At 38.9% G+C, this 19,576-nt stretch overlaps 1 protein-coding gene across 1 annotated transcript; it reads right to left on the bottom strand.

Moving 5' to 3' along the window:
* Window positions 1–257: 257 nt before the first annotated feature.
* On the bottom strand, window positions 258–17,877 carry LOC127439123 (NUAK family SNF1-like kinase 2). The gene is made up of 6 exons (XM_051695205.1): window positions 17,577–17,877; window positions 7,741–7,861; window positions 7,087–7,238; window positions 3,782–3,847; window positions 3,290–3,542; window positions 258–2,409 (listed from the first exon to the last, which is right to left on the bottom strand). Exons 1-6 carry the CDS (start codon window positions 17,751–17,753, stop codon window positions 1,376–1,378), a joined length of 1,803 nt encoding a protein of 600 aa, XP_051551165.1. The 5' UTR covers window positions 17,754–17,877; the 3' UTR covers window positions 258–1,375.
* Window positions 17,878–19,576: the final 1,699 nt, after the last annotated feature.

Raw genomic sequence — 19,576 nt, 5'->3', positions numbered from 1 at the left:
GTAAAACAGTTATCAAAATCATACTGTCTTACAGTTAAAATGAGCATAAATTATTATTTTACAACAAATACTACCATGATGCATACTTATAATTATACTTAACAAGTGCACTTTAAAATTTGACTTAAAAAAAAAAATCTCTTTTTGCATACTGACAATTGGGGGAGGGGTTTTAAAGTCGCTTAATTGCTACGAAAATCGAATAATAAGATTACAATGATGTTTTTCCCCTTACATACAAGAACAGAGAGTCACACTTTAATTTCTGTTGTTTTATTGGTCCACTGATTGAAAGAAACATCAGTGCAGATCAGGCACTTTGGCAAACAAACACGCAGAAACTCAAACAAACAAAATCTAAACACCCCACAAACCCACAGAGATTACAGCCGAAACCACAGCACTGCCGCTTTGATGACAGATACGATTACAAATACTGTATGATGAACCATCAAACACCCTGACATGACACTATTATGACTGAAATAACAGACTTTATTTCTCATTGAACTTGCCCTAAAAAGATTCTGCCATTTTCATTTTGGGGTGAACCATCCCTTTAATAAATATAAGTAAACACATGTTTATATCCAGATGTTTTTCATGCATCTAAATACTATACGTCCCAAAATTGTTTGAGGACAATAGTTTTCAGGGCAAAATAAACAGCTACGTGGAAGTACAGTTTAAAAGCTCGTATCTGCACAATTTATATCTTATCGTGAAACTGAGACGATACGAAAGTCCAGACTTCATAAACAAACAATAGCTGATTATCTCCGTCTGAGTTTTTGACTTGTTGTAGCAGTCAAATTGGTGGGAAGGCGCTCTAGTAAACCGGCCTTATTTTTGTACCTTCAGAACATTGTGTTGTTCTGCACGTTCGGTCTCCAGTATCGTACGTCTTTACGCTACTGTGACCTGCTGTTGTCTTCGTTGCGTACATTTGTGCAATCAACAGACACTATTCAGGGGTCTTTAAAACAAACAGAACTGTAGATAATCGTCTTTGGTACTTTTTAACAAACCAACACCCTAAACAATCGTTTAAAAATCACAGTTAATATGGTAACAAATACGTTGTTCATCAATGGGAGCAGGTCAGTTGATAAAAACAAAATGGCACTTTTGTCAATTCCAGTCTACATTATAAAAGCCATTGTATTACATGTTGCAAACAGAGTTGAAATGCAACATTACAAGCTGTTCTTCCATCAGAATGAAATGCATCTCCTTAACAGGCCTCAGAGGTCTGTTTCCTGCCCATCCTTAAATCTCCAGAATGCGTCAATTCCTTGTGACCCCCCTGAGAACCGTCTGCATTTTTGAACACAAAGGTTCATCGTCTCTGACAAGAGATTTTGCACCCAGCACCTCAGCTTGCGGCGACACATGAAGCTTGTTTGTAATTCTGAGTAACGTTCTCACAGTCAGCGATTGAGAACGAGCTGTGGGACGCCCCTGCGCGGTATGAGGCGATGTCCATGTCCCAATGTCCCTGCCGTTGAGCGGGACTGACGTCCCTCAAGTCAAGAAGATTGTCGGCAGAAACGCATCCTCGCATTCTGTTGCCCCCTGTTGGACGTTCCATTTTGGCGACTGGAATCTCGCAATCAGGTAGGTCGAGTCTGTCGAAGGACTCTGAGGAGAGGATGCTGTCCTCGCTGATTGCTCCAGTCGGTCGGAGTCTACTGGTCACGGTGGGTAAGGTAGGTGCAAGTTGATCCAGCGAGCCGAATTCCTGCAAGCCACCGGAAAACTTGCCGTGACGTTTGAGGATTCCCTTACGGCCCTGCGCGGGCGACGGGCACAGAAGTGTCTGGCTGGAGTTACCGCTCTCTGGGGAGGATGAAAAATAGCCCGACTCTCTTTTGGGTGGCTTCTTCAGGATCCCTTTAGGGGGCGGAGGCAGGGCAGACGGCACCGCAGACGTCGAGCTAAATGCGAAAGTGTTGGGACTTTTCTCCTCCAAAGGCGTAGCCTGGGTGTCACCGGACAGTTTCTGTTTCAGACTTCCCCGCTTCTTCAGAATTCCTTTTGAGGGGCGAGGGGCGGAGCCTTCCTGCATGGTCTGCGAAACATTGTTTTCTTTGCGTGACCTGCGTATGGAGCGCTGACGCGTCACCGTCTCGCCTCCAGCGCCCCCGCCTGACCGCAACAGGCAGCGCATCTTTGATCCGCTCTCAAGAAGAGGACGAGAGGTGCGGCGCAGCCAGTCCGCAATGCGGGTTGGACCACCAGTTTGACACGCATGTCCGGCTGCCTGATGGACAGCTGCTGCGCACTCATTCTGGGACAGTAGGGGGTTTTGATAACCCCAGTTGAGCCACCAGTGGCCAGCGATCTCCTCTAGTGTAGCTCTACGCTCGGGGTTCACCATCAACATCCAGCGGATCAAACCACACGCATCTGTAGGGGCGAAAACGAGGATTATTATTATTATTAAGTGCGTTTGCATGCACGATCTTACACCGAGAGTCTCCCGATTAAATTTAGTGAATCTGTTTATTCAAACATTTACAGAGTAAATTAAATGGATAAAAAACAATTATTCACCAATTAATTTTTAGAGCAGCATTATACTTCTTTTTAGTATTAAAATGCTTAATTAAATACTGCTGTTCGTCACTATGTTTTCAACTGTATCTAGTTGTATTAGTTGCAAATATTTATGTTTAATGTAGTTCAATTAGTTAAATTCTGTCACTCTAATGGAGATCAAGTATATAATCTGATAGTTAAAATGTCCAAATAAAATTTTAATATTTGTCGAATTTAGGATAAAATGCACATTTGAATGTGAATATGTGCATTGGATTTTTGGCAATGACATACAGGCCAGAGTGTCTTTAAAATTTGAATATAATTTGATTTTCCATAATATTTAAGTGAAAAACTTGAATGTAGTTTCATCAATGTAGTTAGCCACTCTACTGTTGGTCCCCACCAATGGTCTGCACTGTTATTGTTGTTTACATTGAATATATTAGGAGACGCCCTTATCTAGAGCAACTCCATGTGCTTTAGTTTTCATGCATCAGATGGCCACGGCCAGCACATGGCACGCATGCAATTCAGAGTGATATCAGTTAGAAATAGATAAGCTCTACCAATAAAGCACCAACAAATTAACACAAGTCAACACCGTTATGTTGGTGCGAGTCTTGTGTCCCTGGAGACCAGGAGGGATCCTACACTTCTGGCATATGTATTTTAAACGCCTTTCAAACAGCACTCAAAGGAGGTCATTTGAGTTTCAGTCGCTTCCTTTATCTCATATGGGCCTCACCAGATGGTTTGGTGGGTTTGCGGTAGTCTCCGGTGCTGATCTGTTGGACCAGGTTATTGTGGTCTTGTCCATCAAAAGGCATGGCTTTGTGTATAAGCGTGTAGAGCAGAACGCCGAGAGACCAACAGTCCACTTCTGGTCCCCTATACGGCCTTCCGTTCACGATCTCTGGGGAAGCGTACAGAGGACTGCCGCAGTACGTCTGCAGGAATTTATCACCCTGGTAAAGGTTGGACAGCCCGAAGTCGGCAATCTGACAAAAGATAGATATTTGTTTTATGTCCTCTTAGTATCAGAGATGTAATGTCTTAAATAGACTTGGAAAGTCCCAACAGAGAAAACACATTTAGGTCTGGCCAAGTTTCCACATTGAAATCATTCTCATGGTTTTACAAACGATGTGTTCTGCTCATGTTTCAAACCTGAAGCCAAATGATTGGACGTGTGTTAACCGTGTGTGTGAATTAAACATTTATTCCATCTTGAACTTACTTTGATGTTGCCGTTGCTGTCCAGCAGGATGTTCTCCAACTTTAGGTCGCGATGGACAATCCCGTTCTGTTAAAGAAGACAGACATATTTACTAATTAAAAGACAGTTCTGACTGTTTCATGACTATTTAATTTTATAGATATTGCACTGCCAAAAAACTTGAAACATTCATATTCCACTTTTCCATCACTTTTATCTCAAAATCGAATTCTGTGATACGTTAAGAATAAATGTAGCTCTTCATCGAGCATTTGTTTATTGATATGTTTTATCATATTGCTGTTGCCACTGTTTTATAAAAGCAATAAGCCACTGGGGGGCCTGGGTAGCTCAGTGGTAAAATACGCTGGCTACCAGCCCTGGAGTTCGCTAGTTCGCTAGTTCGAATCCCAGGGCGTGCTGAGTGACTCCAGCCAGGTCTTGTAAGCAACCAAATTGGCCCGGTTGCTAGGGAGGGTAGAGTCACATGGGGTAACCTCCTCGTGGTCGCTATAATGTGGTTTGTTCTCGGTGGGGCGCATGGTGAATTGAGCGTGGTTGCCGCGGTGGATGGCGTGAAGCCTCCACACGCGCTATGTCTCCGTGGCAACGCGCTCAACAAGCCACGTGATAAGATGCGCGGGTTGACTGTCTCAGACGCGGAGGCAACTGGGATTCGTCTTCCGCCACCCGGACTGAGGCAAATCACTATGCGACCACGAGGACTTAGAGCGCATTGGGAATTGGGCATTCCAAATTGGGAGAAAAAGGGGAAAACCCCCCCCCAAAAAAAGCAATAAGCCATTAGAGACCACAGTTGCGATAACATCACTGTGACACAGTCTCCCCTATTGATTATTAAATGATGCAGCACTTACATTAATAACGATAAAAGGTTCCTGTTAGTGGAAATGGAATGGTAGGGAAATTCCTGACCAACAGAACAGGAATTTACTTTCACTTCTAAATGACTCTCACTTTCATAATTTTGACAAAACACTTCCTGAAACACACTTGGCAGAATTACACCAACAAATTTACAGTAAAGACATCCCTGTTGTTTCTCTTAAACGTTCATTGTTTTCAGCTGTTCAGGGTTTCGCAACAGTCACTCTTTTATCTTTTAACGATCTCTAAATAAGGGCACGGACACGGTGGGAGCATTTAGGCCGCAGGAGAGCAGAATGGGCGAGTCGCATGTGGAATGCCAGTAATGCATGACGATGATTCTCTGCAGGAGGGCAAACCTCCCTCCATCTGAAGCAAATCCCCCTTCACCTCATTTAGCTGTGCAACCAAAACATGTTTCGAAATGCCACCGTGCCAATAATGGACAGTTCAGACATTTTATCATGTTGTGTTTTCACTGTGTACCTACAGAAATAAGCCAAGAGAGCTACTGATGTTTATAAATGAGGTATATTGGAATAAAGCAATATATATGAATACAGTCTGAACTCTTAAGAGCTTGCGGTTGCAATCTAGAAACCGCAGGTGTGCATTTGTGGTCACTTTACAATAGCTTTAAATGTGGCTCATCCAATCAGAATTAAGAGAACTATCTGTTTCATAATATGTAAATTTCAGATTAGTTTCAGATCCCTCAGAGCATTTTTCTGGGTGTGTTTGTGGTTAATCAGTCTTACAGAACTTTAAAACTGTGGTGTTATTTGAGCTATTGTTCTGGATGATCAGAATACTGTTCAGCGTGTTCCTGCGGTCGCATTAGCGTGTGCATGCATGCATGAGAGCACTGTGTGTGTATGTGTGGCCTTTGGCCCTGACGCTGTCTGTCTGAGACTCGACTGTCTCTCTCTCGCTGTTGACTGTGTTCAGCCATGCAGCATTTAATGCGCGTTATGCAACCCTGCGTTCTGCGTGCTCAGCGTGTCACAGAGATGTCGTTGTGGGTTTGTGATCTCTGACACCTCCTCAGGGCACAAAAGACTTGTCAAAGACAATTATTCAGATTACGTCTGACTAGTATTTGGTCTTCTAGACTTTTGTAGTTGACAGAATGCAATTATTAACAGTGTTTTGTGGGTGTGCAGATACGGTTAGCATTGACGCTGACTACCACCCCTAGAGTCGTGAGTTTGAATCCAGGGCGTGCTGAGTGACTCCAGTCAGGTCTCCTAAGGAACCAAATTGTCCCGGTTGCTAGGGAGGGTAGAGTCACATGGGGTAACCTCCTCGTGGTCGTGATTAGTGGTTCTCGCTCTCAATGGGGCGTGTGGTAAGTTGTGTGTGGATCGTGGAGAGTAGCATGAGCCTCCACATGCTGTGAGTCTCCGCGGTGTCATGCACAACGAGTCACGTGATAAGATGCGCGGATTGACGGTCTCAGAAGTGGAGGCAACTGAGACTTGTCCTCTGCCACCCTGATTGAGGCGAGTCACTACGCCACCAAGAGGACTTAGAGCGCATTGGGAATTGTGCATTCCAAATTGGAGAGAAAAAGGGGAGAAAATAAAAAATAAAAAAAGAGAAAGAACACATAATAAATGTTTTTTTTTTAAATCATATCGGCCGATACCGATATATTGCCGATATATTGTGCATTGTTAAAAAATAATGTTAAGTACATTTTAATGTTCGCTAAAAATTCTGAAAACATGAGTTATTACTTTTGTAATCTGGAGCGTATTGTTTGAATTTTAATAAATGCAGATATTAAGAATGTAATGCTACATATATTGTACATCCATATGAGCACATTTTCAGTTTCCTAACGTTATTGTTTAGCCAAGTATGCAATAATGGAGAGAGTTTTCGAAACGCTGTTTTCGGTGGAGGAAAATGCCATTCCAGTGTGGATTAAGGCCATAAACGTAGCGATATTAATGCTTTTTATTTATTTTTTATCCACTTTTCTCCCATTTTGGAATGCCCAATTCCCACTACTTAGTAGGTCCTCGTGGTGGCGCGGTTACTCACCTCAATCCGGGTGGCGGAGTACAAGTTTCAGTTGCCTCCGCTTCTGAGACTGTCAATCCGTGCATCTTATCACGTGACTCGTTGTGCATGACACCGCGGAGACTCACAGCATGTGGAGGCTCATGCTACTCTCCACGATCCACACACAACTCACCACACGCCCCATTGAGAGCGAGAACCACTAATCACGACCACGAGGAGGTTACCCCATGTGACTCTACCCTCCCTAGCAACCGGGCCAATTTGGTTGCTTAGGAGACCTGGCTAGAGTCACTCAGCACACCCTGGATTCAACCTCACAACTCCAGGGGTGATAGTCAAATTAATGCATTTTCAAACTAAAACATATAAGCATGGATGTAATAGAAACAGAACGCATGTGTTCTCACCCTGTGACAGTAGTGGACAGCAGAGACGATCTGTCTGAAGAAATGTCTTGCTTCTGTCTCGGTGATCGTCTGTCTATCGCTGATGTAGTCGTACAGATCTCCTTTGCTCGCGTACTCCATCACGATCACGATCTTATCCTTATTCTCAAACACTGCAACACAAACACATACTCTGGTAAATCTCACAAGCACATATTCCACCTCAAAATTAAAAGAAAGAAATAATCATTTTCTAAAAACAAAAATAATTATAAATAAAATAGGAAAATATAGTTCTTTTGTTTTTTGCATAAAGAAAAAATTACGCCTATTTTTAGGACTATTTATAAAGTATTATACGTTTTTTTTAATATTCAAATAAACTGCACACTTCAGCTTTAAATTCTATACAAATTATTCCATGATGAAAACATTTATTAAAATTCATATGATAATTTTTAGTGTTATGCTAATGAGCATTGGGAGGAATTTTTAATTGTTTAATTGTTCATGTGGCGCATCAGAGCAACTAAACACTCTTAATTACATAATCTGAACAAAGAGGTTGGTGTGACAGGGTAGAAGCTGTTATTTATTGCCAGTAATAACAGATATCTGATTACACAATATAAACACAGTAAAACTATCACATAACGGCAGCTTGTTATTACACACCTTCATATATGCTAATAATGTGCGGGTGACTGAGTGACGACATGATCTCGATTTCACGACGAATGTGAATCCAGTCCTGCTCGTCTTTGATTTTGTCCTTATGGATGGATTTGATGGCCACCTGAAAAAGACATAAACACACAAACACTGAATATGAACACTTCAATTCAGGTGAAAAGTAGATCTCTCTATATTAATGTGTTCACTTTAAAATGGCTTAAAGAGAGTCATCTGTTTTTCAATCATTTCAACCAAACAACCATCGTAGCCAAATAGATTCAACCTTTTTAAAAGACAGTAAAATCTAGTTAAAAATAATCACGGCACGTTTTCCACACAGTTTTTTACTGAAAACACCGAAGAATTATATTTAATATTTTTTTCCCAATATAATAATCTATAGTAAAAAAAACAGCAATATTTACAAACAGATACAGGCATTTAAAAAATAAATAAATAATTAAATATGTAAGATTCCACGCAAATTAATCATTAGTGTTTTGATTTATTAAAAAGGAATTGGATATAAAATAGCATATAAAATATTATTTTATAAAATAAAAATATTTGTTTTATTTTATAAAATAAAAATGCTTTTATAAAATATTTTATTTGATAAAATAAAAATATTTTAATAAATGAATATAAAATATCTCGTATAAAATATCATCATAACGTTCATAAAACTGACGCACACTTCAAGAAACTTAAAGGCTAAATAAAACTCGCGTTAAAAACGATATTCACAAAATTGGTTAATATACACTATAAATATTCAATTTATTGCCCAGCTATAATTAAGAGATAAAAAAAAAAAAAATTAACACTTTTTATTAAATTTTAGCACGTATCTTTGATTCTTTCACAACATTAAATCCTTTAATTAAACATTAGACATTTTTCAAACCTAACAAAGTTTACTATGGTAATTATAGTTTCCACCAAAATACCATAATTACTACAGTTAGTGGGCTTTATTTAAATGTAAAATGTCGCATTCAATCTAATTAAAGTACAAATGTATTTACAACGAATTGTACGTATTTATTATGATTTTACAGTAGTAACAACAGCTGCAGTTTGGTGAAACGTTAGTGAGGGAAATATCGTAGATGTCACTGGGGGTTAACTCCCTCCTGATCATGTCAGTGTTGAACTTGTTTACCATCTGTTTGAACTGGATGATGTCAATGGAAAACAAAAGAGTGGAAAGTCTCCTCATGTGAGCGTGTGAGGCGTTTTACATATGTGAGGGTGAGTTTGCATATTGCCTTTTGTGTCTCTGCCGCTTATTGTCTTACAGTGTGAGGCCTTTTGTGAGTCTGTATGCGAATATCAACAGTGTGTGTTATCACGCATGGATGTTTGAGATTCCACAGCATGTATTTGTGTGTGTCTATTCAGGGTCGGGAATGAGACAACAGATGGACAAACAGTCCTGGACTCAAACCCGTCCTAAATCAAGAGGAATTTCACAACACTCGTCTTATTGTCCAGCTAGTCAGAATGAACTTTATACGGACGCAATACTGGGTTCCAACATTAATTACAATGAGCGATTACTGGAGAAAGCCTTAAAATCATTTTCATTCTGACCGATTCGCTGAAAAACACAAAAACGATTAAATTAATGATCTGTTCACGAATCAGATATTAAGCTGATTAACCCTTGTGCGACCTTCGGGACATTTTTATCTTTCATTTTTATCTTTTCAATCATTTTAGCTGTGTTAATGCCAATGGCATAAATTCAGCCAAAGGTGTGTATTTTTAGGGTAATTTTGATATTTCAACCTCAGTTCCTATAATACATCTATAATACACTGTGTACACAAAATAGTTACACTCAGGACCTTCAGGACAAAAATGTCCCCATTGAAACCCATTAAAACTGCAATATTTGATCCCAGTGCCATTAAAGCATAAAATCAGGAATTCTATGATATTATGCTTTCATTCCGGAGCCCTGGCTTCAACATTTACATTTTTAATATTTTCCACTTTCCACCAGATGGCACCATTTTTCTCATGTTTAGCCTATGGAGCAAATACAAGCTTTTCCCCTATTCTCTGTTTTCTGTATTATAGAGCACTGCAGGACAATTGAATAAATGATGCAGATAAGATTGTGTGTGTGTGTTGGTATGGATGTCAGAGTGTGTATTGAGAAATGTGTGTGTGTGTGTGTGTGTGTGTGTGTGTGTGTAAAAAACAACAGTAGCATTATGTAAACAAACTGGCATTTAAAGGGTTAAAATCCTGAAGATGAGTGAATATTTGGTAGTTATGATCAGGACTGATGTTGGTTAAAAAAATTAATTAATTAAAAAATAATATTAATATATAATATTATTATGGCAGTTTTTTATGTGGACATTTTTGTCCTCTAAGGACCTCTGAGTAACTTTTATTGTCGCACAAGGGTTAAGCATTTAGCATAGCTAGAAAAATTTATTATCACTGTAGATACAGCATTTGCATGAGTTTTTCCATGAATTCCTGTTTTCATGGTACTTACAGGAAAACCTTTGTTTGCACTGCTGAGTTTATCAAAAACTGCTGGTTTCTACATTTTTCCTGTCCCGACTGACAGGAAATGTCTGAAAGTGCAATTGCAATCTCAATTTTCCAAAAGTCCCAAAATAGCTAAATTAGTCACACATCTAGCATGTTATCAGAAGAATCGACTGTGTCTTTCCTGTGAGAGATGTTTTTAGACATGCCGGTGGGGTTTGAGAAGATTCTTCTCTTATCTGTGCGGAAAGGGGATTCAGAGGGTAATTACAACAACGCATGTCTCAACTTGTTCAGAACAATTAAAGCAAATCAAAACATTCACTTCTACTCAACTTAATGCAAAACAAACCTAACTCAGAATTACACACCTCTACACTGAGGTTGAGCGGCTCAATGCAATGAGGCGAAAAACCCCTAGAATGCTTCATTGATTAATGACGCCAACACTACGTCAGGGAACACTGTGAATCTGTTGATGCAAGGGTTTGTGCAAATGATGCCGGTATGTGACCAAACGCTCACACTGACACCAATATGTCATGACAAAGCGATTTGAAGTAATTTATTTTAGTAGGAGTTGGCGATGGATTCAAGGTGGCTTGAGCGACCGTTGGCGATGCGACAGTTGAACCCGATACAGTGACTACCAACAGTGGAGGTCATGTGACCAGTCTCTTGGCATGGACATGTAGGAACGCTTCCTTGCAACCAACAGCCCAGAGACTTGGCAACCTCCAACGTTTTAATCACTGTCAGCTTGAACGCACCTTTATCATGGGAAAGTTCTAGATTTGTTGTGTTGTGTCACTCACATTGTTTTAGCCAAAGAGGAAACTAGACTGAAGGAAACTGTCGTACTGTAGGTGTTTGCTGTAGAAGCACGGGGAGTACTGAAGGAAAACCCCTGACTGATATTTCTTGGCTTGAGAGTTTTGAGGAGAGACAATGACTACTAAAGGTCAATTTAATTTCCTACTTCCCTGTTTTGGGTTTGAAGGTTGAAATAAAAACCAACTTTATTAAACAGTAACCAACTTAATCGTTTCCAAATGGAAAATATGGTGAAACCAATCGTGCAAACTAAAAAATACCAATTATAATAAAAAATAATTTACATTAAACAAGCTGCTGTCATCTAGACACCCTTACAAAAAAGTACACTAATGCTATTCCCAATCTGAACAATTATTGCTGTTAATTGTCAAATGTACTTAACATAAAATGAAAAAATAGTGTAGCTGTTAAAATGCACTATAGATAAGAATATTAAGGAATATATCAAATGCTTCAAGACATGTTTGTCAAATGTTTCCAAAAACACAGGAATTGACTTTTAGGCACATTTGAAATATCTGGGGCATTTTTGCCCTAAGTCCTAGTTAATTTCTTACACTGGTATTGAATTATTACCATATTTATGTACCACGGTATTCACATGGTACTCCAATGAATAAGAACACAACGGTCCTACCTTCATAGTCATTTCTACTATTAATATCATGGAACCATGTCCAAAAAACAGTGTCACCATGTCTGAAAAAAATATGGTATTATCATGGAAACATGTCCAAAAAACATAGTGTCACCATGTCTGAAAAAATATGGTATTATCATGGAACCATGTCCAAAAAATATGGTATTAACATGGTGAATATCCCAAAAAAAAATGGTATTATCATGGAATCATGTCCAAAAAACATAGTGTCACCATGTCTGAACAAATATGGTATTATCATGGAAACATGTCCAAAAAACATAGTGTCACCATGTCTGAAAAATGGTGAACATCCAAAGAAAATGGTATTATCATGGAACCATGTCCAAAAAATATGGTATTAACATGGTGAATATCTAAAAAAATGGTATTAACATGGAACCATGTCCAAAAAATAGTTACCATGTCTGAACAAATATGGTATTAACATGGAACCATGTCCAAAAAACATAGTGTCACCATGTCTGAAAAATGGTGAACATCCAAAGAAAATGGTATTATCATGGAACCATGTCCAAAAAATATGGTATTAACATGGTGAATATCTAAAAAAATGGTATTATCATGGAACCATGTCCAAAAAACATAGTGTCACCATGTCTGAAAAAATATGGTATTAACATGGAACCATGTCCAAAAAACATAGTGTCACCATGTCTGAAAAATGGTGAACATCCAAAGAAAATGGTATTATCATGGAACCATGTCCAAAAAATATGGTATTAACATGGTGAATATCTAAAAAAATGGTATTAACATGGAACCATGTCCAAAAAATATGGTATTAACATGGAACCATGTCCAAAAAACAGTTACCATGTCTGAACAAATATGGTATTAACATGGTGAATATCCAAAAAAAAAACATGGTGTTACCATGTCTGAAAAAATATGGTATTATCATGGAACCATGTCCAAAAAATCTGGTATTAACATGGTGAATATCTAAAAAAATGGTATTATCATGGAACCATGTCCAAAAAATATGGTATTAACATGGTGAATATCTAAAAAAATGGTATTAACATGGAACCATGTCCAAAAAATACGGTATTAACATGGTGAATATCTAAAAAAATGGTATTAACATGGAACCATGTCTGAACAAATATGGTATTATCATGGTGAATATCCAAAAAAATATGGTATTATTATGGAACCATGTCCAAAAAACAGTTACCATGTCTGAAAAAATATGGTATTAACATGGTGAATATCCAAAAAAAAACATGGTGTTACCATGTCTGAAAAAATATGGTATTATCATGGAACCATGTCCAAAAAACATAGTGTCACCATGTCTGAAAAATGGTGAACATCCAAAAAAAATGGTATTATCATGGAACCATGTCCAAAAAAAATGGTATTAACATGGTGAAATGTCCTAAAAAAGCATGGTGTTACCACGGTCCTTTTTAGTACTTTCATTGTTAGTGAACCACTAGCATATTTCCATTGGCAAAACCAAATATCATGTTTGACGTCAATAATAGGACAGTGAAAACACATGATTGACACCAAACTGTGATTTCTCCTGAAGAATGTGAATGAGTCTGAGCTGACGTCACAGTCACTCATCATCCTGCAGTATCTTTTCCTAACAAACAGATGCATCATAGAGACATGTTGTTTAAAACTATCTCTGCTCCGGCCGGCTCCTGCTGTTCTGGTGACCTCAAGCTGGAATGTTGGAATGTGGCTCCAGACATTTTCACATCTCTTCCTGCCCCTCACCTGAGCAACACCCCCACAATCCCAACACTGAAGATCTGAGTGGTTCATTCTAGAGCTCCAGGAAAGTTTACAGAAGAACTTTACAAGTCACGTCTGATTCGTGTTTTTATATACGTCCGGTTGTAAATCAGCGGTTCTCAACTGGTGCGTCAAGTCCCAAAAATGTGTTGCAGGAAGAAAACAATGCACATTTTAAAATAATAAAATGCAACAAGATAGGTAAAGTTTGTCAAGAGTTTGTCTATGTCCGAAAGTTAGTAGGGCTGCAACGGGACATGAATCAGCGCCGAACCGAGCGGATACAGGGCCTTTGGTACGGTACACGCAGTCACACGTATGATTACATATCTTAGCATGAGTGAAACCAATATTAAAACAACATATAACGAACAACACAAACCGCGTGGAACTAAAATTGTGGAGCAACACGCACGTTAGCAAAACTTCACAGAACAGAGCGCCACACGGTACTCGAGAATCTGCGGGTCAGATTAATGCATGCAAAGTTTATGCAGATGGTTCTTTCATCAACGTGCACGCTGCCCTAAAGGCTTTCACTTTCGCACGCTGCCTCCGTGTTTATATCCGCGTCTCCCGCTGAACATGCTTAGATGCGATATACAATATGGAACAGCCTTTCTGTGGGCCCCCCCTCAAGCCCGGGCCTGGGACAAAAGGTCTAGTCGTCCACCCTTATCAGCGGTCCTGCTCAGGAAGCACATCTAACATGATGACTCACTTGCGGCGACATCATCCACATGTGTCTCTTGAGCTTACGGGAGCTTAGTGTAGCCACGGCGTTCAAGCAGTGCAAGCTCAGACAGAGCTAAAGCGATAACGAACACCATAATTGAGTGATAAGTACAAGTGGTGAGTTGAAAGGCAAAAGACACAGAAATCTGCACTGCTAATGTCTTAATTTTGTTATTATAAATGCACTTTTTGGAGTTTGATTGGACTCCACGGTATTTCGACACAAATTCATCTGTCACCCGCTGGAGACTAGCCAAATTAGGCAGAAGTCAACATGGACAGCTTGTGTGACATCCTTTGAAAACAATGCACATACTAAGTCAACCACAATGTGTTTCAAGCCATGAATTATTGGCTGCCGAGAGCCATCGAAATTCGTCGATTTTACAATTCAGTCTATGCCGTGTTAATAATTGAGCATATTGTTGGTCCTATGTAGTTCATGGCAATATAAATAGATTCTAAAGCTTCATTTTAAGGACATTAAGAACGATTTTGAGACTGTGTTGGGTTGCCACTTGCTAAATAGAGCTTTAGAGGTCATGTCAGATTGTATTTTCATACATATGGTTGTAAATGCGACCTAAAACCCCATAAATGCCCTGAAGCGCCCTCATAACACCAAACAAAACCTGTTTAGAGGCATTGTAAGGCCAAATATGGACTGATACCTGTCTTACGCAAGTTAGGTGAGATTGTGGAGATTTGTAAACCTGCGGAGTAATTAAGACGTGTTGATTTTCTCTTTTCTAGTAAACTCTTTGTCTGGCAGGCACAAGGGAGTGGTTGTTCACTATCTGACATGCATCTACTCATGCTTCTCTGCATTTCACATACACACATGCCACTTATGTAACGCAACATCTCTGCTCGGAAAACAAGCCCACGCTCGGGGAAGGCATCGCAATATTCAGTGCTACACCTGTTCAAAACACACTGATTTACTCTGTTTACTGTCCTCAACAGAGTGAAACTTTACAAGTCATACATGCACAAAACACGCTAAGAGTCAATCTATGGGTGAATCTCACGGGCCACATTTCAACCCAAAAATCAAGAGGAAACAATAACTGATTATATTTTACATAAAGACAATTAAGCCTATTTTAGGACCATTACGATTAGTTTTTTGCATCGGTACATTATTTTCATGACAATTAAGCACATTTTCACCCTCAAATTCTCACTACCGCAGTGCGTCTGGATGTTTTTGAGTTTTTAATTCTCATTATTAGACTCTCATTACTAGAATACGGTCATTTTTACTGTAATGCCATTTTTATTAATATAAATTAGCCTACATAAAAGTTAGTATAACAAATAACACTACGATTTCAATAATATATATATATATATATATATTTTTTTTTTTCACAGTACAGTTTTTCCATTACAGTAATGGAAATTCAGAATTTAAAAGTGCTTAATTGATTATGAAAATAATGTTACAATGCAAAAAAGTCAATTTTCTTTAAGAAAAATTACATGACATATTGGGGGCCTGGGTATCTCAGCGAGTATTGACGCTGAGAGTCGCGAGTTCGAATCCAGGGCGTGCTGAATGACTCCAGCCGCGTCTCCTAAGCAACCAAATTGGCCCGGTTGCTAGGGAGGGTAGAGTCACATGTGGTAACCTCCTCGTGGTCGTGATTAGTGGTTCTCGCTCTCAATGGGGCGTGTGGTAAGTTGTGTGTGGATCGTGGAGAGTAGCATGAGCCTCCACATGCTGTGAGTCTCCGCGGTGTCATGCACAACGAGTCACGTGATAAGATGCACGGATTGACGGTCTCAGAAGTGGAGACAACTGAGACTTGTCCTCCACCACCCGGATTGAGGTGAGTAACCGCGCCACCACGAGGACCTACTAAGTAGTGGGAATTGGGTATTCCAAAATTGGGGAGAGAAAGGGGATAACAAAAACATATATATATTTTCCAATCTCTAGACATGTTTCATCATATTCACCCATGTTGTTTCATATTAAAATAGTGCAAAATTACATTTGTAATGTGCGTGCGAGTGACTAAGCCTTACAAAAATAAAGTCACCAAAGCTTGAATAGACCCTCAGGCTATTTAAAGGTTATTTCTAAAGACTGGGCGGCAACGCAGAACCTGTTTTGTGTTTGCTTAAGCTTTAAAGGAAAGTGTCTCAACTGTGTGTGTGTCATATATGAACATATACGTGTCACACAAAAGACAACAAGGCACACACACACACACAGTGATGTTTCACTATATTTCTGACAATCTCATTGGCTTCTATTGTTTTTCAATGTAGCTAATTATATTTTCACAGCCAAACCTCTAATAGAAACTTTTTGGAATTGTTTGTTTGTAATAAGAAAATCGTTTGACATGATTACGAACATTATTTACTAGTAAGTCCATTTTAACAAACACTTTTAACAAACTGACCCCAACAAGTAGCTTGAACTGAAACAAGTGCACGTATAAAACACACGGGACATTCAGTGAGTGTGCATGTAAAAACCTCATGCAGAAAAATTCAAAATCCATCCATGTGTGTCATAAAACTCATAAAAGAGCAGCAATTATCATAAATGTCATGAGAATATGAAATTACGTCTGAAAATGAATACAGCTCTCCTGTGACTCGAGTCCTTTACCTGTTCTTCATGAATGTTACGATGTATTCTCGGTAACACCACCAATAAGGATGTTTACATTTACATTACATCAATACCTTTACAGCACTTGTTAATTTTGGTTAATATTTGCTAATGCATTTTAACATTAATAGATGTGTAGTTAAACATTAGTTAATGCATTATGAACTATTAACTAAAATGAACAATAGCTAGTATATATAAATTAATATTAGGCTAAATTAATACATCTTATCAGAATTTTTACTGTTCATGATATTTAATGCATAAACGTTAATGTATGGAACCTTAAGTGTTACTATTTTATGTATAAATATGATGCATTTTTGCCCCAAATTTTTTTTCTCCAACTTCTCCAGAAAAGTTGAAATCCAGCTCATTCAAACAGTTCAGAAAGCAGAATGAATGCATTTTTTTACTTATATTCTGGGTGGGCCTGGGTCCACTCAAATTAGACCCAGGCCCACCCAGAACATTAGTAAAAAAAAAAAAAAAAAATTCTGCTTTTAATGCATCATGCATCAATAATGCATTAATTCTGCTTTTAATGCATCATGCATCAATAATGCATTAATTCTGCTTTTAATGCATCATGCATCAATAATGCATTAATTCTGCTTTTAATGCATCAATAATGCATTATTTCTGCACCCCGGCCCACCCTTGGGTACGCCACTGATTCACAGTATACAGTATTTATATTCTCACCGTTCTGCCGGATCGGTCCGTGGCTTTCTTCACTCGTCCGTACGTGCCTTTACCAAGAGTCTCCAGAAAGTCATATCTGTGTTTGAGGTTGTGTTTGTGATGGTGTCTCTTCACCGCCTGACGCTTCACAACACCCGAAACATCCTCCGGAGCTCGTCCGGACGCGTCAGACTCCATGAGCAGCTACAGACCTTCAGGTAACACTGATGAAGATGAAGATGTGTGTTGTTCATCACCTGGACAGCAGACAAAAACTCCTGCACGTGCAGGTGAGACAGTGAATGCGCTGCTGATCATCTGGAGCGAGTGTGAGTGAGTGAGTGAGTGAGTATGGAGAGTGACGTCAGCCGATGGGCGTGTCTTAACTTCTGTAAGTACCGCCCCCTGTGTTGGTAGCCTGTTTAAAGTGGTCAGTGAGAGTGTTGGCGACCTCTGCTGGTAGATCCCATAACTATACAGCCAAAATACAATTTAATAAGAAATAAAAACTAAATGATTTTATATGGCAAGCGATATAAATCACATTTCATTATATTATAGTAGAACATTTAGCGCAGAACGATATTTGGTGGACTATTGTATGTTATTGTCTTGTATGTTATTTAATGTTAACCCTTGTGCATCAATTTAAAAAAGTAACTTTAGAGGACAAAAATGTCTGCATCAAAAAACTGCCATAATAATATTATATATTAATATTATTTTCCACTTTCAATTAGTTAATTTTTTTAACCAACATCAGTCCAGATCATAACTACCAAATATTCATTCATCTTCAGAATTTTAACCCTTTAAATGCCAGTTTGTTTATATAAAGCCACTGTTGTTTTTTTTATATATAAACCCCCCCCCCACACACACACACAAAAAATGAATTATTTTCCATATACTAAATGCTAAGTAGATTTATTGGGGGGGATTATCGCAGTCTGGGATATGTCAATGAATAGCAACAACATTGATTTTGATACATTATAATTGTTTGTGCAGTGTCAGAAAAACAACACCAACAACAACAACACACACACACACAATATTAGCTGCATAATTTATTCAGTTGTCCTGCAGTGCTCTATAATACAGCAAACAGAGAATAGGGGAAAAGCTTGCATTTGCTCCATAGGCTAAACATGAGAAAAATGGCGCCATCTGGTGGAAAATGTTACAAATTTACATATTGAATCCAGGGCTCCGGAATGAAAGCATAATATCATAGAATTCATGATTTTATGCTTTAATGGCACTGGGATCAAAAATTGCAGTTTTAATGGGTTTCAATGGGGACATTTTTGTCCTGAAGGTCCTGAGTGTAACTATTTTGTGTACACAGTGTATTATAGATGTATTATAGGAACTGAGGTTAAAATATCAACATTCCCCCCAAAAATACACACCTTTGGCAAAATTTATGCCATTGGCATTAACACAACAAAAATGATCAAAAAACCACAAATGAAAAAGACAAAAATGTCCCGAAGGTCGCACAAGGGTTAAACATGCAACATATTGAGGTTACGTGACAGTGTAGCATACTGCTGTTTGAAAAGCTTCATACGGTATTTTTTGAAAACAGAATGCAGTATACAGTAAATATTATGCAGTATGCAGTGAGCAGTACACTAGTATTCTGAACAAACATTTAGTCAGTGTGTGAACGTACGTTTACAGGTGTGTGTGTTGCCGTTCTCCGCTGGTCTCCACGGCAGGTCTTATAGAGATCGTCACATCGGTCACAGTTGAAACCAGCGGTGTTATGCTGACATTCACACACACCACCCACCTACACAACCCAAACACACCCATTAACTCTGTGTTGGGTTAAAGTGTGTGTTTATCAGCTGTGTGTTGAGTTACCTGTGTATTGGGCGAGTAGTTGGTTGTTGTGTTGGTTTGCGTATCTGTGGCAGAAACACATCCCGATGACCCTCATCTCTCTCAGGGCATAGAACTGACTCAGACTGTGACATACTGGGCACTTGACCCAACTGGGTCAGATTTAC

The sequence above is a fragment of the Myxocyprinus asiaticus genome, chromosome 50 (assembly GCF_019703515.2).
Source record: "Myxocyprinus asiaticus isolate MX2 ecotype Aquarium Trade chromosome 50, UBuf_Myxa_2, whole genome shotgun sequence".
In the NCBI taxonomy this organism is placed as follows: domain Eukaryota; kingdom Metazoa; phylum Chordata; class Actinopteri; order Cypriniformes; family Catostomidae; genus Myxocyprinus; species Myxocyprinus asiaticus.
This window is presented reverse-complemented; position numbering and strand designations above follow the sequence as displayed.

Coding starts and splice junctions, on each gene's coding strand:
- LOC127439123 (XM_051695205.1), bottom strand. CDS start 17,753: ATGGAGTCTGACGCGTCCGGACGAGCTCCGGAGGATGTTTCGGGTGTT. Junction 7,239..7,740: donor CATTATTAGCATATATGAAG/GTGTGTAATAAC, acceptor TTTGTGTTGCAG/TGTTTGAGAATAAGGATAAG. Junction 3,543..3,781: donor ACAGCAACGGCAACATCAAA/GTAAGTTCAAGA, acceptor ATCTTTTGTCAG/ATTGCCGACTTCGGGCTGTC.